A 24,464-nucleotide genomic window follows, 5' to 3' on the forward strand; every position below is an offset into this window, starting at 1 on the left:
CATATATGGTACGTGTGAATTCCATTATACTTTGCTTACACTTCATGTGCTTGTAGTTCATACAGAGAGTGGGACAGAAGCTTCCACAATTGCTGGTTAATTTACCTGTGTTCTAAATAGATTGCAGCCTGATGATAACAACCCCCGTCATGTTTTGGCTGGTGGGCTACATTGGTGCAACTGGGAGCCTCATTCTCCTATTCTGCATCTCTGGACTGAGCCTCAGAGGAGGGCAGGAAGGGCTGGGGAAACTCCAGCTCAGCTCTGTGTCTCTCCTTTGGACGCTGGTTCTGTTTAGACCAGGGCAGTGGTGAATTAAAGAGGCCAGGCCCAGTCCCCCTTCCGTAAGCCTAGGCTGTTAGGAACTCTCTGGGTGATCTGATGCACAGCAAAGCTTGTCTAGGTCATTCCTGACCCTGGGGCTCTCCCTCAACATCAGATCTTCTCCAGATACCTGTGTCAGTCAGTTTCAACTCTTTCAGCCATTTCTGACACCACTACTACAACCTTACCTTCATGTCCACTTCCAGAGATCCTCTTGGCAACTCCTGAGCCTTTGGGGGAGTTATGTGTGCAGACCGGGTTGTTTTTGGGCTTTCTCCAATTCCAGTTTAAGATTCAACTTTCTCAACTTGGATCCATTACTGCACATTTGTCTACTTACTGGTTTCCAGAATTGTGTTGCTATTGTCTTCTATTCTCTTTGTCCTTGTGGGATTATGTCTTTCATTTTCAAAATCTTTTCCCTATCATTTTAGTGTGGTTGAGAGAGGGAAATCTGCCAATCTTTAATCAGGAGCCTATATCATTTAATTCTAAATCAAGCCCCATTTTTCAGGTGAGAAGGCTGATGCTCAAACAAGTTAACTAATGTGCCTCAGTCGTTAATAAATGGTGCAACCAGGATTTGTGCCCAGGCAGCTGGATTCTTAATCACTCTACCCTACCATATCATTATAAAACCAGAAGCTAGATATTCTCCTTCATTGAGAGAGACTCTCATAGGTTACAAATGTGGAAAACTGTGCGAACAGAGAAGCTCTAACTTGGAAATTGGCAGATTATATTAGAGTCCATTAATATAATGGCATTATTATGTAACATATGAGTCAGAAATTGCTGATGAATAATAGATTATATCAACTGTTTCTCTGAACCAAAGACTTTCCAGAAGAACTTTTTGCACATTTCATTTTAGAACAACTAAGATGACATCATTTCCAGAACAGTTTGATTTGTTCTGTGCATCTGAAAAAAAAATACAGCAAAGGAAATTTCTTAGAGTGTGGGCATTTTCAGACAATAGTCATAAGACTGAAAAAGAGGCTCATTGTAATCAAAATTGCACTTTGTATGTTGCTACTTCCTGAAATAATCTGGAACTCATGTATCCAAGCAACCTACTTCCTGTTCATTGAGTTACAAGCCACCTAAAATCATGACAGACCAGTTTTCTGTAATAAGAGCAAATGGTTTTGTTTAAATTCAGAGCCCTGTGCTAACACTTTCAGGGAGGTCTGAAATAAGATTTCATTCCTTCCTTGAGCTCACCAGCCATTCCTTCTGCAACACTGAGAAATCTCTAAGTCCACTCTTACTGGTTTTGGCTACAGGATTTCATTAGTAATGTAACATATGCCATCTTTACCGTAAGATTTCTTTGGTATAAGAAATCTTAATGGTAATTTATAGAGCATAGAAAAACAATCTCATTTCATTTTTTGGTGCATTTGGGGATTTAAAAAAAAGGAAAACATTGTTCCTTAAGGCTATGGTTCCCTTCTAATCCACCTCTCTCAGATTCTGAAAAATCCAGAAGAGTTTACAGCATTGGTACTCACACCATAAGCACTGCAGATCTGACGTAGTGCCCTTGTAAAACTCTTCATCACTCATTTTGTACTCTTACTTTCTTCATACATAATCTATGCTAGATCCCGGATACATGTTCTAAACAAAAGGGTCTCAGTTATAAACTTAAGGGCCTCCGTTTTATTTCCTCTTCGGTCAAATGGAGATATTATTTACCTTGGGACATATGTTTGTTGTAAAAATTAAGTTGGAAAAAAATTGAGGTGCCTGGACTATACAGTGCAGTACAGTATTGATCATCCAAAATACTACTTTAAAAGGCATCTTGAGATGGAGTGGGGGAAAGTATCCTGGTAATACATGAAGCTGGAACACAGGAGTCAGCCTAGCTTGCAATGAGTTGAGAAACCTTGGGCAGGCCACTTTCCTTCTGGGTTACTCCTGTGAGTGCTTACGTCATCTCCAAAATTTCTGATTGTTTGAAAACCTGGGGCTAGAAACGTAGCTGGGAGAATGGAAAAAGGAAACCTCTTAAGTCCAGAAACAGTAGTTTGGGATGGGTTTCTTCCCTTGACATGAGCTTCTCAAACATGTTTTCTGATGGCTTGGACCTTTTTCACAGTATAATAAGCCACCCACTTAATGGGCACCAGGGAAGGTACTCACTTGCAAACCCGAGGAATATCTTCCTCTGTAGGCTGATAGCCTGGGTCAGGTGGTGTAACCAGAAAGAACCCGGAACTTAACTCAGTTTCCCGTAATTGCTGTTTACAGTCCTGAGACAGGTTCTTTCCATAGTTTTTAAGCCAAGCAAAGGAGAGGCCCTGAGGCTTCTCTTTGGATTATTTCTATTTGCATGTCACCTTCTGTGCCCATATCCCTGGCATGTCTCCAAGAGGGTTCTCTTGCACTGTGTATGAATTAATGTCGCCATTTGGGGTTCGGAAAGACATCCCCCTAGAGAATCTCTGAAGTCATCTTCAGGATTCCATTCTTGCCTTTACTTCATAATTTCAGCCTGGAGACCTGCCAGTCCCTGACATTGTAATAAGAATCCACCAAATTTATCTTAGTTTTATATATCAGGATTAATTTGTTTTCCCAAAGCTCCTTCCTCAGTTTTCCTGTATCTCATTTCTCAGACCTTTTTTTTTTTTTCCTGTTTCTCATCCAGAAAGATACTTGAACTTGAGGATGAAGGGGAATCTTCCAAATCCTTCATATTACATATAAGATTTATATATAAACAATTACCTCTTAGAAGGGGAGGTTACCTGAAAGATTACTCTTACTGCTTAATTTATATATTTTCATATATTGAACTTAATATACAAGGTACATTTTTTTTTTTAAGATTTTATTGGGGAAGGGGAACAGGACTTTATTGGGGAACAGTGTGTACTTCCAGGACTTTTTTCCAAGTCAAGTTGTTGTCCTTTCAATCTTAGTTGTGGAGGTCGCAGCTCAGCTCCAGGTCCAGTTGCTGTTGTTAGTTGTAGGGGGCACAGCCCACCATCCCTTGTGGGAGTCGAACCGGCAACCTTGTGGTTGAGAGGATGCACTCCAACCAACTGAGCCATCCAGGAGCTCAGTGGCAGCTCAGCTCAAGGTGCTGTGTTCAATCTTAGTTGCAGGGGGTGGAGCCCACCATCCCTTGGGGGACTCGAGGCATTGAACTGGCAACCTTATGGTTGAGAGCCCACCAGCCCATGTGGGAATCGAACCGGTAGCCTTCGGAGTTAGGAGCACGGAGCTCTAACTGCTTGAGCCACAGGGCCGGCCCCTACAATTTTTATTATCTGTTAAAATCCAGGTGTTTTTTTCACATTATAATTACATGACTTTCCAATCACTGCTAAGTGTTAAAGGATATCTTCTGTGTCTTTTTAATGTACATCTATGTTCCTTCATGTGGATCTTATCTATTTTAATTAATATAATTTTATTTCCTCCAGAACCTCAAAGAAAATTAAAGTTTCAAATGGGAAGCCTCATTGTTTGGTGTGTCTCATAAGTTTTGTACATGTAAATTTACTGCCCAAACTTTTTATAAGCACTCAGTGCATAAGTCTTCTCTCTAATAAACACAGTTTTTTGGTTTTTGGGTTTTTTTGTTTGTTTAAGCATGGCTTTTCTCAGATAGAGAACCCAATGGAACTTGGGATCATTCTTTCTGTATCACCTCTGGGGATCTGGCAGTGTAGACGAACAGCTTACAGAGATGGGGGCTGACTTTACGTGAATGCCTCCAGGTAGCCTGGGTAATGCTTGATTCTGGGAGATGTTTATTCAGTACTCTGGAGTGTAGCACATGGAATATGTGGTCGACCCGAGGGGTGTGGTTATTTGGCTGCCAGAAAATCAAGGTTTTACCATATTTTAAGAACCTTAGAATTGAGTTCAAATTTCTGGTTTAATTTTTGTTGTAGTTTGCACTATAGGAAAAAGCACTAGCCCACAAGTAAAAGACCTGCGCTGCAGGTGTGGCTTTGTGACCACATAGGTGACCTCGTCCAACAAGTTTCCTCAAGAAATGAAAAAACCTACAAACTTGGAAACCTCCCTGGTTCTGTGCGGTGAGGGGCAAGCTGAGGAGGCACTTGACAGCGTGAGGCTGCGTGGTTCCATCCGTAGGGCTGTGCTTTGACCCTTATTTCTCATGTGACACCGGATCCCTGTTCCTTGAGCCTTGAGATAACTTCTCGGAGGGGATTGCAGGCCAGCCTCTCCCATCAGCTCTGTGTTCTCTGCATTTCAGATCCCTGGGACAGATGAGCCCCAAGATTCGTGTAGCTCCGAGGATTGCAAAGGGAACCTGGAAAGTCCCAAACAGGGCAGCAGTAAAATGAAGCTCAAAAGTCGCCTCTCAGGTACGTGGAACTCTGCCGGATACAACCTGTCTGAAAATGAGCTTCCAGCCTTAGGAGTGGGAAGACAAAGTCATTAGCAGGATGAGCTTTTTTTCCCTTAAAACCTCAAAACTATTTTTTCTTTAGATAGTGCATGCCCCGGGCATAAAACTGCTTTTAGCCTGGGTACCCACGTGAATATTTTTATTTGAGTCATAACGCTGTGAATGTCAACATCTCTGTTTGTGTCTGCCGAAATTTAAATTTCCTGGCTCATTTACTTTCATAGAACTTCAGGTAACCCTTTCACTGTGGAATATTCCTGATGGCCGATCTTCCCAGCAAACATACCTCTTGCCCAAGCCCTTGGGCCACAAAACAAGGGGTAAAGAGCTATTTATTTAATATCAAATCTGCATTTCAATTAAGCCTGGGATGGGGGTGGGGTGGGACAGGATGAGTTGCAGCTTTCGAAACAAATAGATTTGACATGTCCTTGGCACATCCTTGTAGCAGCTGGCCTGTACCCTGTGAGAGAAGGTTAGTGTTGAAAGCAGAGGTTATGTGCTGGAACCCAGTGACTTCCGTGGATCCTAGGTACTTTTGCCTTGACGGGCTCTTTCCTATATTAAAAAAATACTGAAAATTATGTTTTATGGCTGCCTTGGTATAAAGATACAAGCTGGATTCATTATTAGCTATTCATTACTATTATGGGTTGTTTTGTTTTGTTTTTCTTCTGTATTTAACAGAAATTAAAACATTTTTGTAGGCCCCTAAAAGTGGCATAGGCCCTCAACAGTGTGTCTGTGGCATGATGGAGAAGCCAGCCCTGGCAAGCCATCCACGAAACACATCTGGAAAAGTAAGAGTCTGAAGCTTGACAGAACCAAGTTTACTGCTCAGCTCTTGAGTTGCCTGATGAACCTTGGGCTGGTTATTTAACACTCCTGAACTTCGACTCCCTCACCTGAGAAAAGGGAGCTAATAATCCTGACTTTGAAAGGTTGAGCAGATTTTTAAAAATAATAATAATAAAATCACAAAAAATCAGCTAGCACAAAGCTAGCACAAAATGTTAACCTCCAAAAAAATGTCAGTTTCCTCTTCCTGCCACCCAAATCAGTGGAAAGAGGCGGTGTCTGTGCCTGCCAACCAAGGGCATCTCCCTCCCGCACTGCCTAGCCCTCTACTTAGTTATTCTCAGGTAAGGTGGCAGGTCTAGGACCATAAAATAGGTCAGTTTTTGGTTTGTTTTTTTTAAAGCTGAGTAACAAAATGGATGACTGTGTACTTGTATCTCAGAATAATTAGGCAGCATATATCTGAGCAGATGTTAGAAAGTGGGTTTGTGGCAAGAGCAGAGTAATGACCAGAACCTGTGATGGGAGAGACGTTATACCGAAAGTCCTCTGTGGAGAGAAAGACCAGGTCGCCTTCAGCCTAAAGAACAACTGAGAGAAACACATTTATATCCTGCATGTGTTTGGGACCAGAAGTCACAGGGGCCCAGAGGAGATCTTTTAGTTCAGCTGTGTTGGCAGAGTTGATCAACACCTTATATTACAAACGGTTCCTAGGGGAGGGCCGCAAAGCTCTGGGGAAATATGAGGGACCTTTGAAACCAGTGCAGTCACATTCCTTATTTTATGGATGAGATGGGAGAAGCTAAGGGAATCCCAAAGGTCACACTCATTCAGCGCCAGCAAAAAGATCTGCCTCCCAGACAGAGTTCTTACCCTCCCCTCGACTTCCTGAGGATCTTGAAAAGAATCCTGTGCCCTAGTCTAGGGCTTAATAGATATAGATGTGGAGGGGCTGGGGGGCGGGTATAGCTGAGGACCTCCCAATTCCATGACTGTTGCTCTGTTTGTACTAATTTAGAATGTGCAGCACACTCAGCTGAATAGTAAATCCAGGGTTGGCTCCTGTTTACCATAAATGGATGCCGCCCTCTCTTCCTGTGTCCTTCCCGGACACCCAGGGCCATGAAAAGGAAATGCAGAATAGTGAGCAAAGCACATGCATGAAGTCAGGTAGAACTCTGCTCACTTCCCAGCTCTGCCACTACTGGCTATGTGTCCTGGGACAAGTGACTTGAGTTCTCTGGGTCTTTGTTTCTTCATTTGGTCTGCAAATCAATGTGAGTGCCTACGAAGTGCCAGGCCTTGTTGAAAGATGGAGTTGAGAGAATGCACATGGCACTGCCACTCCGAAGTGTGGTAGCAGCCGGCCCTCACCATGTGGTAGCGACCATTCTTATTGCCATCACCTCATCCTTGTCATTTTTATTTCGTTTTTCTCTCCTCTTTTCCTCTCAGGAGGGGAAGTGCTTCAGTGGGTTCAGACAGGAAGATTCTCAAGAACTTGTAGGTCATGATAAGGCACGCATGAAAGATACAGAGACTAAAAGTGTCTCTGGGTTGTGGCATTTGGGAGACATTCAGAGGATGCAAGATCAAGGAGGGCCAGTACCTTGGCAGGATTTGGTAGGACAGAGGGGAAGGAAAAGAGTGGTCTAGACTTGGGGCAAAATGCACGAGAAATACTTAGGGACAATCATGAGGAAATTTGGTTAGAGAAGTTTTGGGCAACTGTTTTTCCTCCTCATCTATCTGAAAGATCCAATAATCCAGCAGTAACCACAATTCAGTCCAGCAGAGCTCGTCGGAGAGATTAGGAGAAAGGAGACGCTTGGGGTGGGAGGGGATGGTGCCGGCAAAGTTGTGTGAAACGTCAAATAATATTTATATGCTCCCCAGTTTTGGAAAGGATGTGGGTGGAGGACAGAGCCTCTCCTTTGAGAATCAACAGGCTATAGCAGTGAATTCACGTAGTCGGGTACTGGGAGATAAGACTGGAAAAGTTATTGGGAGACCTGTTAAAGGGGCTTAAGGAATTGGGTCTACATTCAGTGCTGTGAAATATGTTCAGTCTAACGACATTTGAATACAGAAGAGTTTAATGGTATCAGTTCTTAATTTGTCCCGTAAACTTGAATATTTAGTTCATATTTTCTTAAAGTGAGTCACTCTGGTATTCACATATCAGTATATTATCTACAGACACTACCGTATGTGGTTTCTCTTCTGTTGATGGCAAGTGCCTCGCAGTCAGCTCAAAAGGAATTTTCTTCTAATAAATCTTTTTCAGATGAGTAAGCATGCCAAAATAGATTAATCTGGTCAAGAATTATTAAGGAGGTTTTGTAAAGAGGTCCCAGCTATTTCTACTATGATTTTGCGCAGCCTGGCTCCAAAGTGACTAATGCGATTTCATGGAACATTTTTTTCTGAAATTCTAACCTGAGTTTTCATTACTTCATGCCTTCTTTTTTTGCCAGCAGGGTTCCCTTTTAATTTTGGTATTTTTGATTTATCCATGTTAATGCCGTAGGCTTGTGATCTTTTTAAATGGAAATTTTTCTTTGACTGCAAAGGAATTTCAGGTGTTTGAAAATCTGAATCATAAAGTTAATATTTAGCTTTTGAAAAACTAAGCCTTTAGTGATGTCCATTTCAATATAACTGTATCAGCTTTTCATCGCTATTAAAAACTCAATAATATATTATTTTTCAAAGAGTACAGAATCATCTTGTTTTATTCCACGAAAAGCTTCCTGAGGAATTTTTAGGTAAATTGAAATTTTAGGTCATCAAATGAAACGTTACATGGGCTAGGAGAACTTGATATTCCAAAGAATCTGTATGAGTGTATAGCTATATACACAGACAAATATATATATATATATGTGTATATATATATATATATATATATATATATATATATATATATATACATTGTAATGTGATTATAGCTACTATATCAATGTAATTAAGCCATCATTTAAGATTATAATCTCTTATTTTAAAATACCATATAACATAAAGGAGTTATTGATAAAGATGTCTTTAAAAATTGTTACTATAAAAGTTTCTTTAACAGGGCAGAAAAGTACACTAACCATAAAGGGAAAAAAATGTATATATTGTACTACATTAAATTCATGAACATTTTCTCCTCAAAAAATACCATTAAGAGAGTGAAAAAGCAAGTCACAGACATGAAGAAGATATTTTCAATACATAGCCCACGATTTATCCAAATAGCCAAACTATATTAACCATAAAAACATTAAAATCCTATCAATCAACAACAAAAAGACAGAAGCCCAATAAAAGAATGAGCAAAAGACTCGAACAGGCACTTTACAACTTAAGAACAACAGACAATGAATATTTAAAAAGGAGATCAATCTCACTAGACATCAATGAAATGCAAATTGAAAACCACAATGAAATGCCATCCTATATCCACCAGAGTGGCTAAAATTAAAACGACTGACATTGCCAAGTGTGACACATGTGGAGAAACTCGTACACGCTGGTGATACAGTGTCGGTAAAGGTGAATGTATGCCTATTGCCCAGCAACTTCACTCCTAGATCTGTGTCTAAAAGGTAGGCTATGTACAAGGACGCTCCATGACAGCGTATTCTCAATCAGAGGTCAGCACACTACCTGTCGCTTGTGGCTGTATTTGTGTGGCCCATGAGCTAGAAATGTTTTCTATCATTTCAGTTGGTTGTAAAAAACCATTTTTTAATGAAGATGCAACAGAGACCATTTGTGGCCCATAAAGCCTAAAACATCGACTAGCCTGTACAAAAAAAGAGTTTGCTGACCCTTGTTCTAGATCTAAAACTGAAAACAAATCAAATGTCCAATCAGCAATAGAATAGGTAAATAAATTGTGGTAGGTTTATACGATGAAATCGTATACAGAAATGGGATGAACAAACTATTGGCAGACAACAACATGTGGAATTTCACCAACAAATGCTAGGAATGAGGAGCCAGATACCAAAAAAGTTCATATTGTGCATGTTCATTTATATGGAATTTGACAATAGGCAAAAGTAATGTATGATGTTAGAAGTCGGGATAATGGTTACCCGGGGTGAGGGTTGGTTAGTGGCACAAAAAGGGCTTTTGGGTTCTGGCAAGGTTCTGTTTTTTGGTTTGGGTGTTGGTTATTGGTACATTCACTTGTGCAATTTTATGGAACTGTACACTTATGATGTCTGCACACATTTCTGTAAGTTGTTATACTTCAATAAAAGGTATATTTAAAAAGTCATTTCTACCCGTGAAAAAAAGCATCTGCCCCACCCGTGGAACTGTACCAACCACAAAGTGATAGTCCTTCCTCACTAGAAAACCATCCCTGAGGGCATTCTCACTGTTGTGTATTGCCTTGTCAATAAGCTGCCAGACGCTGTATCTTATGTGGATGAGACATATACTTACATTGCTCTTATCCAGTCTGGTCCCTTCAAAAACTGACACTTTCTTCATAGTCTGGCATTAATGACTACAACACACACCTGGTTTATGCAGAGCTTGGTGGCAGAACATTGTGAGCTGGGTGTTTTGAAAGATTGGACACCAGATCTTCTGAAAACCATGAATGTGGGTATAAATGCAACAGGTTTATGCCTATGTATGCTCTTAACATTCTTTTTGTCCCATCTCAAGCCATATTTTTTCCCTGCTTTTTCAAGGGGGTGTACACCGTCTAGAGTCTGTTGAAGAATATAATGAGCTGATGGTGCGAAACGGGGATCCCCGGGCCAGGATGTTGGAGGTCTCCCGAGATGGCCGAAAGCACTCTCTTCCCCAACTGCTGGACTCTTCGGGAGCAGCACAGGTAGTCCAGTCCCCTGGAGACTCTTGCTTTTTTATACAGTCAGAGTTGACCAGTTATGGAGGGAAGTGCAGGTTTCCACCCCAGGTCTCTAGGCTTTTGTTCTTTCAAAGACCAGCAAGATCTTCCATATTCTGAAGAATTGCCCGTCTATGTGGGCCAGGAGTATCTGGGACTAGAGATACAGTACAATGAGAGGTCTGTCCAGGAGGCTGGAAGGAAATTGGCCTAATATTTGAAAACAGTAGAGTAAAATAATCCCGTGTTGGATCTCGACATCTTGATCTCCTTCCTCCTGTGTGTTTTGGAACCGAGAGCCGCTTTCAACTGCCAGGAGACAATGGCGCCTCACGGTCTGTGGTGAACCACCATCACTTACTTAGTGGGTGCATCGGGTGTCAGTTAAACAACTAGGTGGATGGATGCTGGGTGGTGTGAGAGAGGGAGGGACTCTGTGTACCTCTGCTATGCCTGGGATACTACCTATTACACAGTAATGTCTTAAATAACCAGGGTCAGAGGAGGCTGCAGAGAGGGTGAGCGGGTGGTGATGTTAATATTCCAGGGCCTGTCCCCATAAATGCTCAGGGCTCCATAACCCTGAATAGGGGCTCCTCCTCAATTACATCATCCGCAACCCAGTTGAAACTGGATATATGTCTCATAACCAAGTTGGAGGCCGGCTCAGTCTCTGGGGAACTTGTGGAGTGTTCTTTGAGTCCTGGTACCATCAGCAAGAGGACTCAAGAGGAACTACTGGCATCTTGCCCCAGGTCTATCATGAAGCAGAGATGGAGGTGAGGAGGGTGTAGCTAAGTACATGGATACTCATATATCATGGAGCTCTAAAGGACGTAGTCAGGGCCCTCACTTTGAATGTGGTGCAACCATTTTACAGATAGGACAACTGAATCTGAAAGAGGTGAAGTATTTTGCTCAAAGAGATATGCCAGAATCACTGTGAAGAGAGTTTTATCTTACCGGTAAAATGAAAAGTGCCTGCATTTCAGAGGGAGGTGCTGATCAGGCTGTTTTGTGTTGAATCCACCCAAAGGCGACTTGAGTTGGGGCACTGAGAGAAAGCAGAGCAAAAAACTTGTGTGGGACCTGGTGAACACTCCTCCAGACTGAAGACAAGTCCATGACCTGCTCAGAATGATCCAGTTGGATCAACAGAGTCAGATCAAAAAGTTGTAGGAAAGCCACGTTGTTGGGCTGCTTTAGTTAGTGTGGAAGATGAGAGAGGGTTTGCTGCCATCACGACCAAGGATGTCTAGCACTGAGGTAGTGATTTCTTAACTGACCTGCTGAGGGAACCCAACCGTAGTTATAGCCTGACTAGAAATATCTATTTCTAGCTGGAAACCAGGAGACACAGGCTAGTGAAGATTTGAGAGAAAATACTTTTCTTTTCTCTTCAAATTGTCCTTTCTCTGTCTTCTTATTTTCTGTCCTTTTCTTTTTTTTTTCTTTTTTTCTTTTTTTAATTGGGGAACAGTGTGTTTTTCCAGGACCCATCAGCTCCAAGTCAAGTCGTTCTTTTTTTTTCAATCTAGTTGTGGAGGGTGCAGCTCAGCTCCAAGTCAAGTCATTATTTTCAGTCTAGTTATGGAACAGTTTTCAATCTAGTTGTGGCGGGTGCAGGTCAGCTCCAAGTCAAGTTGTTGTTTTTTTGAATCTAGTTGCGGAGGGCGCAGCTCACTGGCCCATGTGGGAATCAAACTGGCGACCTGGTTGTTATGAGCACTGCGGCACTGCACTCTAACCAACTGAGCCAACCAACCAGCCACCCTGCCCTTTTGGTTTTTTTCCTCAGGATTCACCTTTCTTTTTTCCTTGTTCTCTCTCCCTCCACTAAAAAGTATTATCAAGAATGGAACTATCCAATAAAACTATCTGCAATGATGGAAATGTTTTACATACATACTGCCCAATATGGTACCTACATGTGTCTATTGAGCACGTGAAAAGTGGCTAGTGAGACTGACAGCTGTATTTTTTATGTTAATTCATCTTAATTTCAATATTGACAGCCATAGGTAGCTAGCGGCTGCCACATTGGACAGCACAGGTCTAGAAAGTGCAGTGGGACTGCTGAAACTCTTCTAGAGAACAGTGAAGCAGGCAAGCCTCTGGGTCCCACTGGTCCCAAAAGGGAGAGGGAATGAGGAAGTGCTGGAGACTGGTGATCAGAGAAAGAGTTTCCCTTACGAGTCCACACATGAACCTCAGTATTCAAGAGTTCAAAACCCATGAGCTATGTCTGGCTGTTTCCATGGTGGCTTCAGTAAAAGGGCAGTAACCTTGCCAAGTCAACATCATTTTTTTTTTTAATTGAATCAGAGTCTGGGAGGCCCGCATAGCTGGCAGATATTTTGTAAAACCGCAAAATATAATTGTTGTAAGCTGCCAGGAATACAAAAATATCATTAGCAGACATTTCATTTCTGCCTTTGAATGTAGAATACACTAGTTAAAGATAAACACTATTTCTTTTTCTTTTTTTTCTTTCTTTCTTTTTTTAATTGGGGAACAGTGTGTTTTTCTAGGACCCATCAGCTCCAGGTCAAGTCCTTGTTTTCAATCTAGTTGCGGAGGGCGCAGCTCACTGGCCCATGTGGGAATCGAACCAGTGACCTTGGTGTTATGAGCACTGCACTCTAACCACTGAGCAAACTGGACACCCCAAACACTATTTCTGATATCTCTTTTCTCATGTTAAACATGAAGTGATTTTTTTTTTTTTTTTTGCTTATACTGGAATATCTGTCATTTAAGAAATTTATTACTCTAAGAATAGCAAGGAGCTAGATTAGACATACTTTAGCAATAGATTCACTTAATCTCTTATTTATGTTATAAATAGTGCACCCTGCTTACACATGTGTATATTGTGGGTGATGGACAGGAAAGAGATCGAGATTTGCGCTGCTGCATGCCAGGAAGGGAAAGTGTGGCTTACGGGAAAATATTTTATTGTCCAAATGTGAAGGATTAGAACTGAAGCTGCTGCAGTTTCTCAGTGGGGTGTTTTATACAGAATAACAGTTATCTGGGTTTGTGGTTTGGATTTTATAAGGAACACCGGCTTACTAAGTTTTTGAGTGAATGAATTAAGCTTAAAATGGCAAGATACTTTTTAACCATGATAGTGAACTTGGGATGGGGGCAGGAGGTGACTTCCAAGGGAGAACCTGACCCCTGACCCCAGGATAGTCATTCTACATCTCTGAGCCCTCTGAGTTTCTGGTTTCCGGCTCCATTCCAGAAAGCAAGAAGCAGGATCCATGGAGTTGGGATCGAGGAAAGAAACGTCAGGTGTTTGCTGTTCTTCATGTGGAAGAAAAAGGCATGGCAATCTATTGCAGGAGGGGCTATTCCTCCAATGTTATTTATAATAAATTTTCCTTAAGCCACTGGACCAGAGAGCAATGCTGTCTAACCCAAAAGACAACTGAGGTTTTCAAAATCTGAATATATTTCTATGCCAGAGGCCACAGAAGGATAAATGAGACTCTCTGTGACCTTGCCGTGTGCTGACTTGTAGGAATACCACATCGTGAAGAAGTCCACCCGCTCCCTGAGCACCACGCAGGTGGAATCTCCTTGGAGACTCATTCGGCCATCAGTCATCTCTATCATCGGGCTGTACAAAGAAAAAGGCAAGGTGAGCTCTTTTCTGCCGACCGTTTTGCCCTCCAAGTGAATGTTAGCATATTATTTCTTAACTAGTTACTTTTACTTTCTATTATTGTTGTTTTTATATGAGATAAAAAGTAAAACCTTTAAAGAGGAATAGATTAAGTGGCATTTGTGTGGATTTGAGCGGATTCCCTGGCATCCTTTCCTGTGGACCCCGAGTGAGATGGTCACGCCCGTTTTGCCCTTATGACATTAGGAGGCACCAATACCTGACAGGGCATAATCACAGGTGCAGTGAATGCCCCGACTTTTACCACCATTGAGAGAAAAGCAGACCCTGCAGTTTTGGAGAATACTCCCCGTTTTCTTTTTGAATGAATTTCATGGTATTTCCATGATCATAAAGCCAATGATATATACAACTTGCTATTATACAAATATCAAAATCTCTATTTTGATATTACACAAAATGGAAACACTGAAACAAAAGAATAAAATCAATATGGCACCTGAATAGTGTGAAATGACTCTCATGAGCTATCAGTTGATCCATGTGAAATTGCCATTATTGGAGATTAAAGATTGTCAAATATTGGCAGTTTCATTTGTGTCAACCTAAAACTTTCTCCCTTTAATATAATGCATAGCTAGCGCAATGCAAATAGATCTGAGGAGGGAAATGGAAAAGGGAACACGAACTCGAATTTACAGCTAGTTACCTTAACTCTGAGACTGGTTGGGGAGGACACCTCAGTTAAACACTGCAATGGGAAGGACACCCTCAGTTAAATACTGAAATGGGAAAAGGTGCCCTCAGTTAAATACCACCATGACAACCTGGACACCTGCTTTGTGTTTAGGGCCTTGGCTTTAGCATTGCTGGAGGTCGAGACTGCATTCGAGGACAGATGGGGATTTTTGTCAAGACCATTTTCCCAAATGGATCAGCTGCAGAGGATGGAAGACTTAAAGAAGGTAGGAGAAAGCCTCTTTGACTCCCTGGGAATCTGCCCCTTTGCAAGATGTGAAATGAATATTACAGCAGCTGGGACTGTAGGCTTGGGAGTCAAGTAAACCTGGGCTGATTCCAACATTTACCACATCTTGACCTTGGACAATTGACGTAATCTGAACTTCACTTTCCTCAGTTGTAAACTTGGGGTATTAATAGCTACCTTGAAGAGTTACTGTGAGGATTTAATTAGATATTGCGTGAAAAGTGGCTGGGTATTTTTACTTGGGTCTTTAAATGTCTATCTTGTCCCCTTTGTCCTTGATCGTGCTCCTTGCCTTGAAAATTCCTGAGATTTTGTGGTCCTTTCTTGCCTCAGGGCTGGAGTCCATACACATCTTTCGCATTCCCCATAGCACCTACCATTTTGACATGCATAAGCCAGTGCTTTCCCCCCCAGCTTTATGAGATGTAATTAACATACAACACTGTAAATTTTAAGGTCTGCAACCTGAAGGTTTGATATGTGTATATATTGTGAAGTGATCGCCACAATAAGGTTAGCTAACACCTCTATCACCTCACATAATGACCTGTTTTGTGTGTGTGTGGTGAAAACATTTAAGATCTATTCTCTGCAGTTTTCAAGTATGTAACGCAGTATTGTTAACTATAGTCACCATGCTATATATTAGATCCCAGAACATACTCATGAATTCGGATTTTTTTTCCTTTTTATTGATATACTTCCTTCATAAAATGATTAAATCACAGTATTTCTAGTTACCTTCAAAAATGCTATGACTGTTCAGTTCATTTGGCCCAAACTGTAGGTCCTATTGTATTAAACTGGTTTTTTTTTCAGTAGGGTGAATTGGAGTCTCTCCTTTTTTATCTTTTTTTATCTACAGGCTTTATCAAAGCCTGTATGCTAATGATAAGACATGACCAGCCTTAATATTTTAATGGCAGAATATTTACTTCTTTCTCTCAGAGGAGGGGTTAACTCCCAGGTGGTATTTGTGTCTACTTTCAGAACAACGTAAAATTCTAGCAGAGCATTTTTACAATAGCGTGCCATGTGTTCACTTGATTGAAATTCATCCTGCAATGCTGGTAGAATGGAGCAAAATGGCAGGAAAAAATCAATAGTTAGGTTAATAGCATTTGATTCTTCCTAATACTTTTTTTCATCTGTATTCATTTACAATAAATACAAGTCATTGGACTGGATTTTTCAACCTGTTGAATATCTGTCTTTGTAAAATATTGTGCAATGATGTTTAAGAGGGGTGGCCGGATGACTCAGTTGGTTAGAGCGCGGGCTCTCAACAACAAAGTTGCCAGTTTAATTCCCACATGGGATGGTGGGCTGCGCCCCCTGCAACTAAAGATTGAAAATGGTGACTGGACTTGGAGCTGATCTGTGCCCTCCACAACTAGATTGAAGGACAATGACTTGGAGCTGATGGGCCCTGGAGAAACACACTGTTCCCCAATATTCCCCAATTAAAAAATAAAATGTTTAGGAGTATGAGCAATCATTTTAGTGTTTCCATTGTTTTCCCGTGTGGAAACAAACCAAAAACCTCACCTAGTTGAGTAATTGGTAATGCCAGATGATTTTTAAACAAATTCTTTCACTTATTTTACAACTTCAGTAATTGCATTAAAGAGAAGGCACGTAACAAATGCGTAGGGAATAGCTACATTTTCAAACTCACCTACAGGATTCCTTGAATCAAATGCACAGTGAGCTCCTGGGATTGGCTGTCCATGAGAGGGGGACATGTGAGTTCTAGGTAAGGGAAGTCCCTCTTCTCTCCTGCACTTGTGTTCATCTGTTCTTCTCTCAGGGGACCCTTTGTAGTGTTTTTGATGAACTGTTATTTTAAAAAACAGACCATGTTACAAGAGTACAAACTAGAAACAAGCTCTAACAAGTCAACAGGATGTCTAAGTTCTTTTATACTCCCCGCAGACACTATCAACAGCTTGAAAAATGACCTGACTACACCTTTTTGGTGTTGGAGATGAGTCCAGGATGTGGGGGGGAAGGGGAGTACCGCATGCACTATTTGACACTGGCCTCCAATAATCTCTCAGATAGAAACATATAGTAATTTGCCAGCTTAATGACTGAGAATCTGGAACAGCATCAATAAGATCAAGCATCTAGACTATTTCTGGAGGTGGGGCTGCCATTCTTAAATAATATCTCACAAGTTTTTTGTCTCTGTTATTGAAACCATTTTCCACACTCTGTGATGATTGTCCAGGCTCAAAGAGCTTGTCTTTCTGCAAATATAGGAGTGGCTTCTCACATGTTGTGTGTGTTCATGCTTCATTGCCAATGAGTTTAAGTTTTTAAACAAAGGCTATGAGGAAAGACTTGGGACTCGGTTTTTACAGTTTGATCTCTAAATGTAGGACATCTGTTATCAAACTTGGCAACGGCTAAAGAATAAGATCGTGATGCTTTCCATAGTTGTTGTAATTAAAGATAGAAATACAGAATTACTGCAAAAGAATATCCGTTGTCATCGATTGTCCCATTTTGCAACATTCCTGGGAGCTAAGCTAATGAAAGTGAATTGGAACAATAAAACATTTTATAGAGTTGTAAACCAGGGACCGTGAGGTGTCCTATTCTATCTAGTACAGACTGAGCAGTTAGATTCCAGTAAATTAAAGCTTGACATTAATGTAATTCTCCTATTTGGTCTCTAGGGGATGAAATCCTAGATGTAAATGGAATACCAATAAAGGGCTTGACGTTCCAAGAAGCCATTCATACCTTTAAGGTAACAACATTCTTATTGATCTCCCTTATCTCCTTATGCTTTTCTTCCTTCATTTCCTTCTGGTTTGGGTTTGGTGATTTTTTTTTTCACCCTTTGACATAGGGACAGTCTGAATGTTTTAGCCCTACTTTCTTATTTCCTCAGCAAATCCGGAGTGGATTATTTGTCTTAACGGTACGCACAAAGTTACTGAGCCCAAGCCTCACACCGTGCTCAACACCCACACACATGAGCAGATCCAGCTCCCCAAACTTCAACGCCAGTGGGGGAACCTCAGCAGTAGGCTCAGATGAAAGCATTTCTTCATCTCTGGGTCGGAAGGCCCCTGGGCCCAAGGACAGAATTGTCATGGAAGTAACGCTCAACAAAGGTGATACGCCAGCTATTCCTCACTTTCGTTGCATTCTCTCAATTGACAACTTGTTTTCTGTTCTTATGTTAACTTTTTATCCTTTTTTTCTATGAATTGTTCCTTTGGAACAATCTGCTACCAACAACACATGGTATTCTCTAAGTGGACAGTGGGATCAAAAGTAGAGATTTTAGTCATTCGACGAAAGGGAAGTTACCAGTAACACAAAGTCCTTTAAGCTCTCCCCAGATAAATCATTGTGTGCCAGACTCAAGTTTTTAAAAAAAAAACCACTGACTAGAGGAGTAGTAGATTGGGGGAGGGAAGTTAGCGCTTTGTGAGGGGTATAAATGTCTAACTATTACATTGTTTTGTGTACCTGAAACTAATAATAATAAAAAAATTAAAACAAAACTGTAATAATTATTTTAACAAATATACTTGATTTGCACATGACTTTTTTCACTTACATTAATTAATTGTTCTGTGTTGTGTGTATGTGTGTTATAATGGTGGTAATGCAGTGGGTATGATAGAATATAAAAATAAGTTTGATTAGATTTTAATAATGATTCATTTTTTTATAACTTTGTTTAAGATAAATTTATTAAAAGTTTAAGGATCTAAAAAAAAACCCCACTGACTAGCTTAATTCTAAGGCTAATGTAAAATTATAAATAAAAAAAGATTATAGTTAAGAATACAGTTAACACCAGTAACTAAGTCCTGAGGTGATATCAAATCTTACTGCTTTTCATCTTTGTTTCCTTTTCTTCCCCACCTATTGAAGAGATATGAGGAATAATTAAATAACCAAGAGATTAGCTGCTCAAAAGAGAGGTGAAGAAAACCTAAAGTTGTGTATCCAGAATAAACTATATCACTCCAACTCTGCCTATGTCCAAAAACAGATTTGAGGGGCTGTTTAGACCAAGCGGAAAATGGACCACTGATTAATTCACAGTCCAGAGTTAACCCCTGGTTCTGCCCTGGACTCATTTCATTAACAGAATATGGCAATGCAGACAAAGAAAAGCAGGATTGACTTTCTGAGCCTGGTCAAAAAATGAATGGCTATCGGTCTGAATATACATTAATGCAGTTTCAAATCACTCACACTTCTTTCTTTTTTTGATTTTGTTTTCTTTGCATGATGCCTCTTGCAGAGCCCAGAGTCGGATTAGGCATTGGTGCCTGCTGCCTTGCTCTAGAAAACAGCCCTCCAGGCATCTACATTCACAGCCTTGCCCCAGGATCAGTGGCCAAGATGGAGAGCAATCTGAGGTTTGTGGTAAACCTGATGGTACAGGGTTCTGGCATGTTCGTGAACGTGTGAATACATACACATGTAAGATACCTGCCCTATTACATTCCTTAGTGGGATTCTAAATCTTTTTATTATTTGCAGAAATATAGCCAGGATTATAATTAATAGCATCTCCAAAGATGAAAAGCTAATATAAATGAATTTTGGTTGAATTGCAGAACTCTGAATCTTGGCTTTGCCTACCTATTTTGTTCTATTGGGACATAGACGTTCTGTTTCAGAAACTTGACAAACTACAAATCCATACAGATATTGCTGATTACCTAAATATTTTCTTTCACTTTTATATTCAGTTATGTGAAATTCATAGGAGATGCTAGGAACTGCTCATAATGGTTCAGAATTACTGGATACAAGAGAGTCCTGAAATCATGCCCTTAAATGGGCGGCCTTTATTAATAATTAAGTATAATCCCTTGAACCTCTTCTGTTGTTTCATTCCTTTTTGAGTGGTGATGTCTAGATGCTTACTGCCTGAAATCAGTGTGTGTCTAATTTCTCCGCCCAGCTAGCTGGGTTGTAGCATGGGTGTTCTGTTTATACAAGACATGCCTACGTGTTCTGTTATGTAGTAGTTGCAATGGGCCTGTGCCCACCTAAACTTCACAAGAATGTACATGCATTGCACAAAGCCCTCTGTGCAAACAGTATCACCTTTCTCCCCTATAAGCTTCTAAGTCCTTGGGCAGTTGAAGAATTGTCAAAATGACATTCCTTGAGGTTGCCATTTTTGGGCCCTGTCAATATATTATATTATGTTTTCAGTTAATCATCAGAGTGAATTTCCATATGAAAAAAAAAATTTAGCAAATCATCCAAAGTACATTAAAGAAAATATACTTTTAGAACCCAAGGAAAAAAAATCCTTTAATGACATCCCAAGATGATGTTTCTTTCTTGAATGGTTCCATATGTCTGGAGCCTGCCAAATGAACATTCTTCAAACCCCATATAAAGAGTCTTTGTTCTCTCTACTGAGTTCTCTCCCTGTAATTTCAAGTCAAATGGGCATCTTGTCCTCAATTTCTCATTTGTTCAAATTTGAAACGTTGTTACAAATTCTTGGGTAACCTTTGAGCTTCAGATATTTCCTCCTTAAATTATATTACAATAATCATTTCAAGATGGTAGGAAAAAAGAAATTGATGGTGGTCGAGGAGCTATCACATGATGATCAAAAGGTAGACAGATTTGGGTTCAACAGTGTGTGACATCTGGGTGACCTTTCTGAGCCTGTGGTTTTATCTACATAATGGGACTAATAATACCTATTCAAGCATTGTTATGCAAATTGCTTTGTATAGCACCTCACATATGCTATGTGCTCAAGAAATGGTAGCCTTTGTTGTCATTATCCATTTTATTTAACTTGACTATTTCTGAAAATGCAGGTAGATATGCATAATGACCTTTGCCAATTTAAAATCAAATGTGTTTATGTGAATATGTTGCTCTTTTACAAGTATGCAAAGATGAAAGGATGTCATTTGCTTCTTTCAAGTATTCAGGAAAGATTTCATATTATAAACCTCTCCCAGAGGGAAATCTTGTAAAAAAAGCTAACTGTTACCACAAAGTGTTGATTATGTTGCCTCCCTAGCCGTGGAGATCAAATCTTGGAAGTGAACTCAGTCAATGTTCGACATGCTGCTTTAAGCAAAGTCCACGCCATCTTGAGCAAATGCCCTCCAGGACCTGTTCGCCTCGTCATCGGCCGGCACCCTAATCCAAAGGTGAAGTATTTTATACTGTTCCGAGATTGGAAGGATGGCTTGGCTGCTTGTCCAGTAGTAGTGACACACATATTCCAATGATGACACATCTCTATAGTGAGACAGTTTACCCAGCTAGGGATGGGAATCAGCCTATGGCCACACAGTAAGCCATATCTGTATCCCAGCTGATACCCATGGGAAATGAATCATCAATCTGGACTTCTTTGTCTTTACACTCTTAGAAAATTTTATTGGGCACTTTTAACAATGTTACTGGTGAATTTAAGATTTGGTAGAAGGTGGGAGTACTGGATTCTCATTAACCCCCAGCTGGCTCTTTGATCTCTGGTGAGATACTTAACCTCTTTGGGTTTCTGCATCAAGAAAATCTGAGAGTATTAGACTAGATGATTTGTCTGGGCCATTCCTGACCTGAGCAGAATACTGCAATTAAGGTTTACAAGCCCCTAATTTTTTTTCATCATTGATATCACACTGTTGACCCGTGCTGAACTTCCAGAGTATCGTAGCCCCTGTCTCATTGGCCTCTGCTGTTATTTGGTTATCTCTTCTATACTTGTGCAGTTGCTTTTGATATTTTTTAAGCTCACTACAGGACGTGTAAGCAAGTTCTGAACCCATTTTGTATACTCGATATAAAAATCTTAAAATTAGTTTGTCTCCAACTTTGTAATCAGGTTGTATTTTACAAAATTTGACCTTTTCCTTTTAACAACTCAAAATACTCATTAAGAATGTTAGCTCTTCCCATTCCTATCATATGGCCACCACCCCCACTTGTATTATTTGTGGTGTTATTTGATTATATCCTAAATGGTCCCAGGCTACTGTGCTTGATGGACTTGTATGACATTATAAGAGTAAGAAGTCTGTGCCAAGAGAGCTTGTGGGTCCTCCCAGGTGTCATGTCTGGATTTCTTCAGTGTATAACTTTATGGAATCATTTTTAGTGTCTCCGTGGTCTGTGTTTGTTGTACTGGTTCTCCCGTCTCAAGCTGTGACTCCACGCATTGCTCTGGGAAGGTGATGTCAACTACAGCCTGAACAAAGATAGTCATTAGACTCATTCAACTCCACGACTTTTTATCCCCCAGATTTTCTCTTGTCTGTGTGCATTCTCAAAAATGTCTTATATAAAAATTTCTTAAATAAATATCATCAATATAAAATCAAGTCCAACTTCCACCTTTTTCCTTTTTTTCTACTTGTCACTTCCCAATTTTCTCCTTTCTGTTCTGTAGTCCTGAGACTTTCCCTTAGAGACTGTTCTATTTTGTTCCCCTACTTTCCCCATGGCTCTCACTGGGTCACTTTAAACACGACTTTGCCTTCTAGTCACAGCTAGAGCAGTCTCAGCTCCTTCCTCCAGGATCCTCTCTTGGCTTCCACCACTTACATGGCCACACCTCCTTTCACCTTGGGAAGCAGTCCAGTAAGCGGTGGCCGACCTAGCATGTCCCCCAGCAACATTAGAGAGTTAAGTTTTCAGTGGTTTGCAGTCTAATGGTTTCAAAACATGTCTGACATCAAAATCCATTCCAACATAACACAGGTCATGATTTGTTCAGAGTCCACTTTTTATCTCAGCCCAAAAGCATCTGCCTAATTTGCTAATATAATCAAACCAAAAAATGGCATTCAGTGCAAAGCATAATAATCCTTGATGGGCTATGGTCTATGGTCCCATTGAACACACAGGTTGATTCATGTTTCTAACCACAATAAAATGGTTGTGATGATGGTGATGGAGATATGTCCAGCAAAACCAAATTTCAGTAATTGTTTGACTGGATTTTACGTTTCTTCCGAGGTAAACATGGTGTTCTTAGTTGTAACATCACACTATATTTTTCTTTCGGTCAAAATTCCATTTTATGTTTAATGTATTTTTGTACCACTTAACCCAGCATTTCATGCCAATAGTATATTTTAATACTGAATGTATGTGCTTCCTTAGTTTTCATGTTGTTCCAAGAGAAATACCACAAGGATTTTCTTCTGTTTCTCATAATGACTGGAGCAGTGGCTGCCCTCTTGGGATAGTCAAACCCTCCAGGTCTAGACAAGCTCAGATTTGGACCTGCTTTGGGTAGCAGCTTCTACCTTATCTTAAGTAGAAGAAAGTAATAGAGGCCCGTTTTTAAATGATAGTGGGGCTTTCTGCATGCTTAGAATTATCCAGGAGATCTTTCACTTGTTTCAAACCCCAATCATTTTCCTGCCACTCAGAAAAACAATTGCAAATATTGAAAGTCTAATATCAAGGAAAAAATTGTAACAACTGTTTTAACTGATATTTTCCTTGGCTCTTTTATACAAAATTATTGTTTGCTTTATGAAAGGGTGAAAGTGTGTGTGTGTGTGGGTGTGTGTAAATGTATATGCCTGTATGCATGTATGTGTACATATTTTATTTCTTTTAACACCTCTGGGAAATTATTACATAAAGGCCATGATGTGATTATTATTTATCTGTTAGGTGAAAATGTAATGCTCAATGCTGTATAGAAATATTTATGTACTTATTAAGACAAATTGCTATGCTTAGCCAAATATTATTTATGCTAAATGTTATTTTAGTACACAAAATTATCATTCTAAGTTTAAAATACTCTTACCTTTAAAAAAGAAACTACATAAGTTATGTAATTGTCTTTTAACTATCTCATAGTTTAGTATATATCAGGCTATGAAAAAAATCTTTCCATGAATAATGACAGTTATAGATAACAACTGATAGGGGAAAGAAATCCATGTATCTACCATGATACTAATAAATATCGAAGGAAAAGAAGAGTTACAAAATTACTGTTTTGAAAACTTTGTCATAATAATTGATTCAGGTAAGAATAATCAATGATGCTAAAACCATTGAGGGAAAATATATTAGAGAGCATTTTATTGACATAGTCTCAAACTATCTCCTCACAGATTATTCATTAATGACAAAAAGAAATCCAGTGGAGAAATCTGGTGAACCCCATCCTAATCAAGTCATCAGTTGTCACCAATTATGAAACACACTGACCCTAAGTGCCTCTGTGATGTGCTGAGAAGGAAGTGATTTTTTTCAGTTTTTCTGCAAAAAAAAAAAAAAGCGTGATCTAAATCTAAGTATGAAGAAACTATTAGACAAATCCTTTGAGGGTTTGAATTGCCCTGATTTCTTTAAAAAATGTCAGTATTCAATATTCATATAATGAAAGACAAAAGCTCAGAATTGTTTTAGCTTAAAGGAAACCAAAGAGATGTGACAACTAGATCCTGAATTGAATTCTGGAATG

The 24,464-nt window shown here is 40.0% G+C and overlaps 1 protein-coding gene across 5 annotated transcripts in view; it reads left to right on the forward strand.

Annotated features, from left to right (window-relative positions):
- PDZD2 (PDZ domain containing 2) overlaps window positions 1–24,464 on the forward strand; it is a 330,846-nt gene that overhangs the window by 276,469 nt on the left and 29,913 nt on the right. For all 5 annotated transcript variants that reach the window (XM_019737273.3, XM_019737274.3, XM_019737275.3 and 2 more), the window contains 8 exons: window positions 4,571–4,682; window positions 10,225–10,370; window positions 13,915–14,034; window positions 14,870–14,984; window positions 17,692–17,765; window positions 17,910–18,135; window positions 19,284–19,401; window positions 21,045–21,177. In XM_019737273.3, coding sequence (XP_019592832.3) covers window positions 4,571–4,682; window positions 10,225–10,370; window positions 13,915–14,034; window positions 14,870–14,984; window positions 17,692–17,765; window positions 17,910–18,135; window positions 19,284–19,401; window positions 21,045–21,177 — 1,044 coding nt within the window. The remainder of the gene's footprint in view (window positions 1–4,570; window positions 4,683–10,224; window positions 10,371–13,914; window positions 14,035–14,869; window positions 14,985–17,691; window positions 17,766–17,909; window positions 18,136–19,283; window positions 19,402–21,044; window positions 21,178–24,464) is intronic.

The sequence above is a fragment of the Rhinolophus sinicus genome, chromosome 3 (assembly GCF_057876585.1).
Source record: "Rhinolophus sinicus isolate RSI-liver-muscle chromosome 3, RSI-T2T, whole genome shotgun sequence".
Taxonomy (NCBI): domain Eukaryota; kingdom Metazoa; phylum Chordata; class Mammalia; order Chiroptera; family Rhinolophidae; genus Rhinolophus; species Rhinolophus sinicus.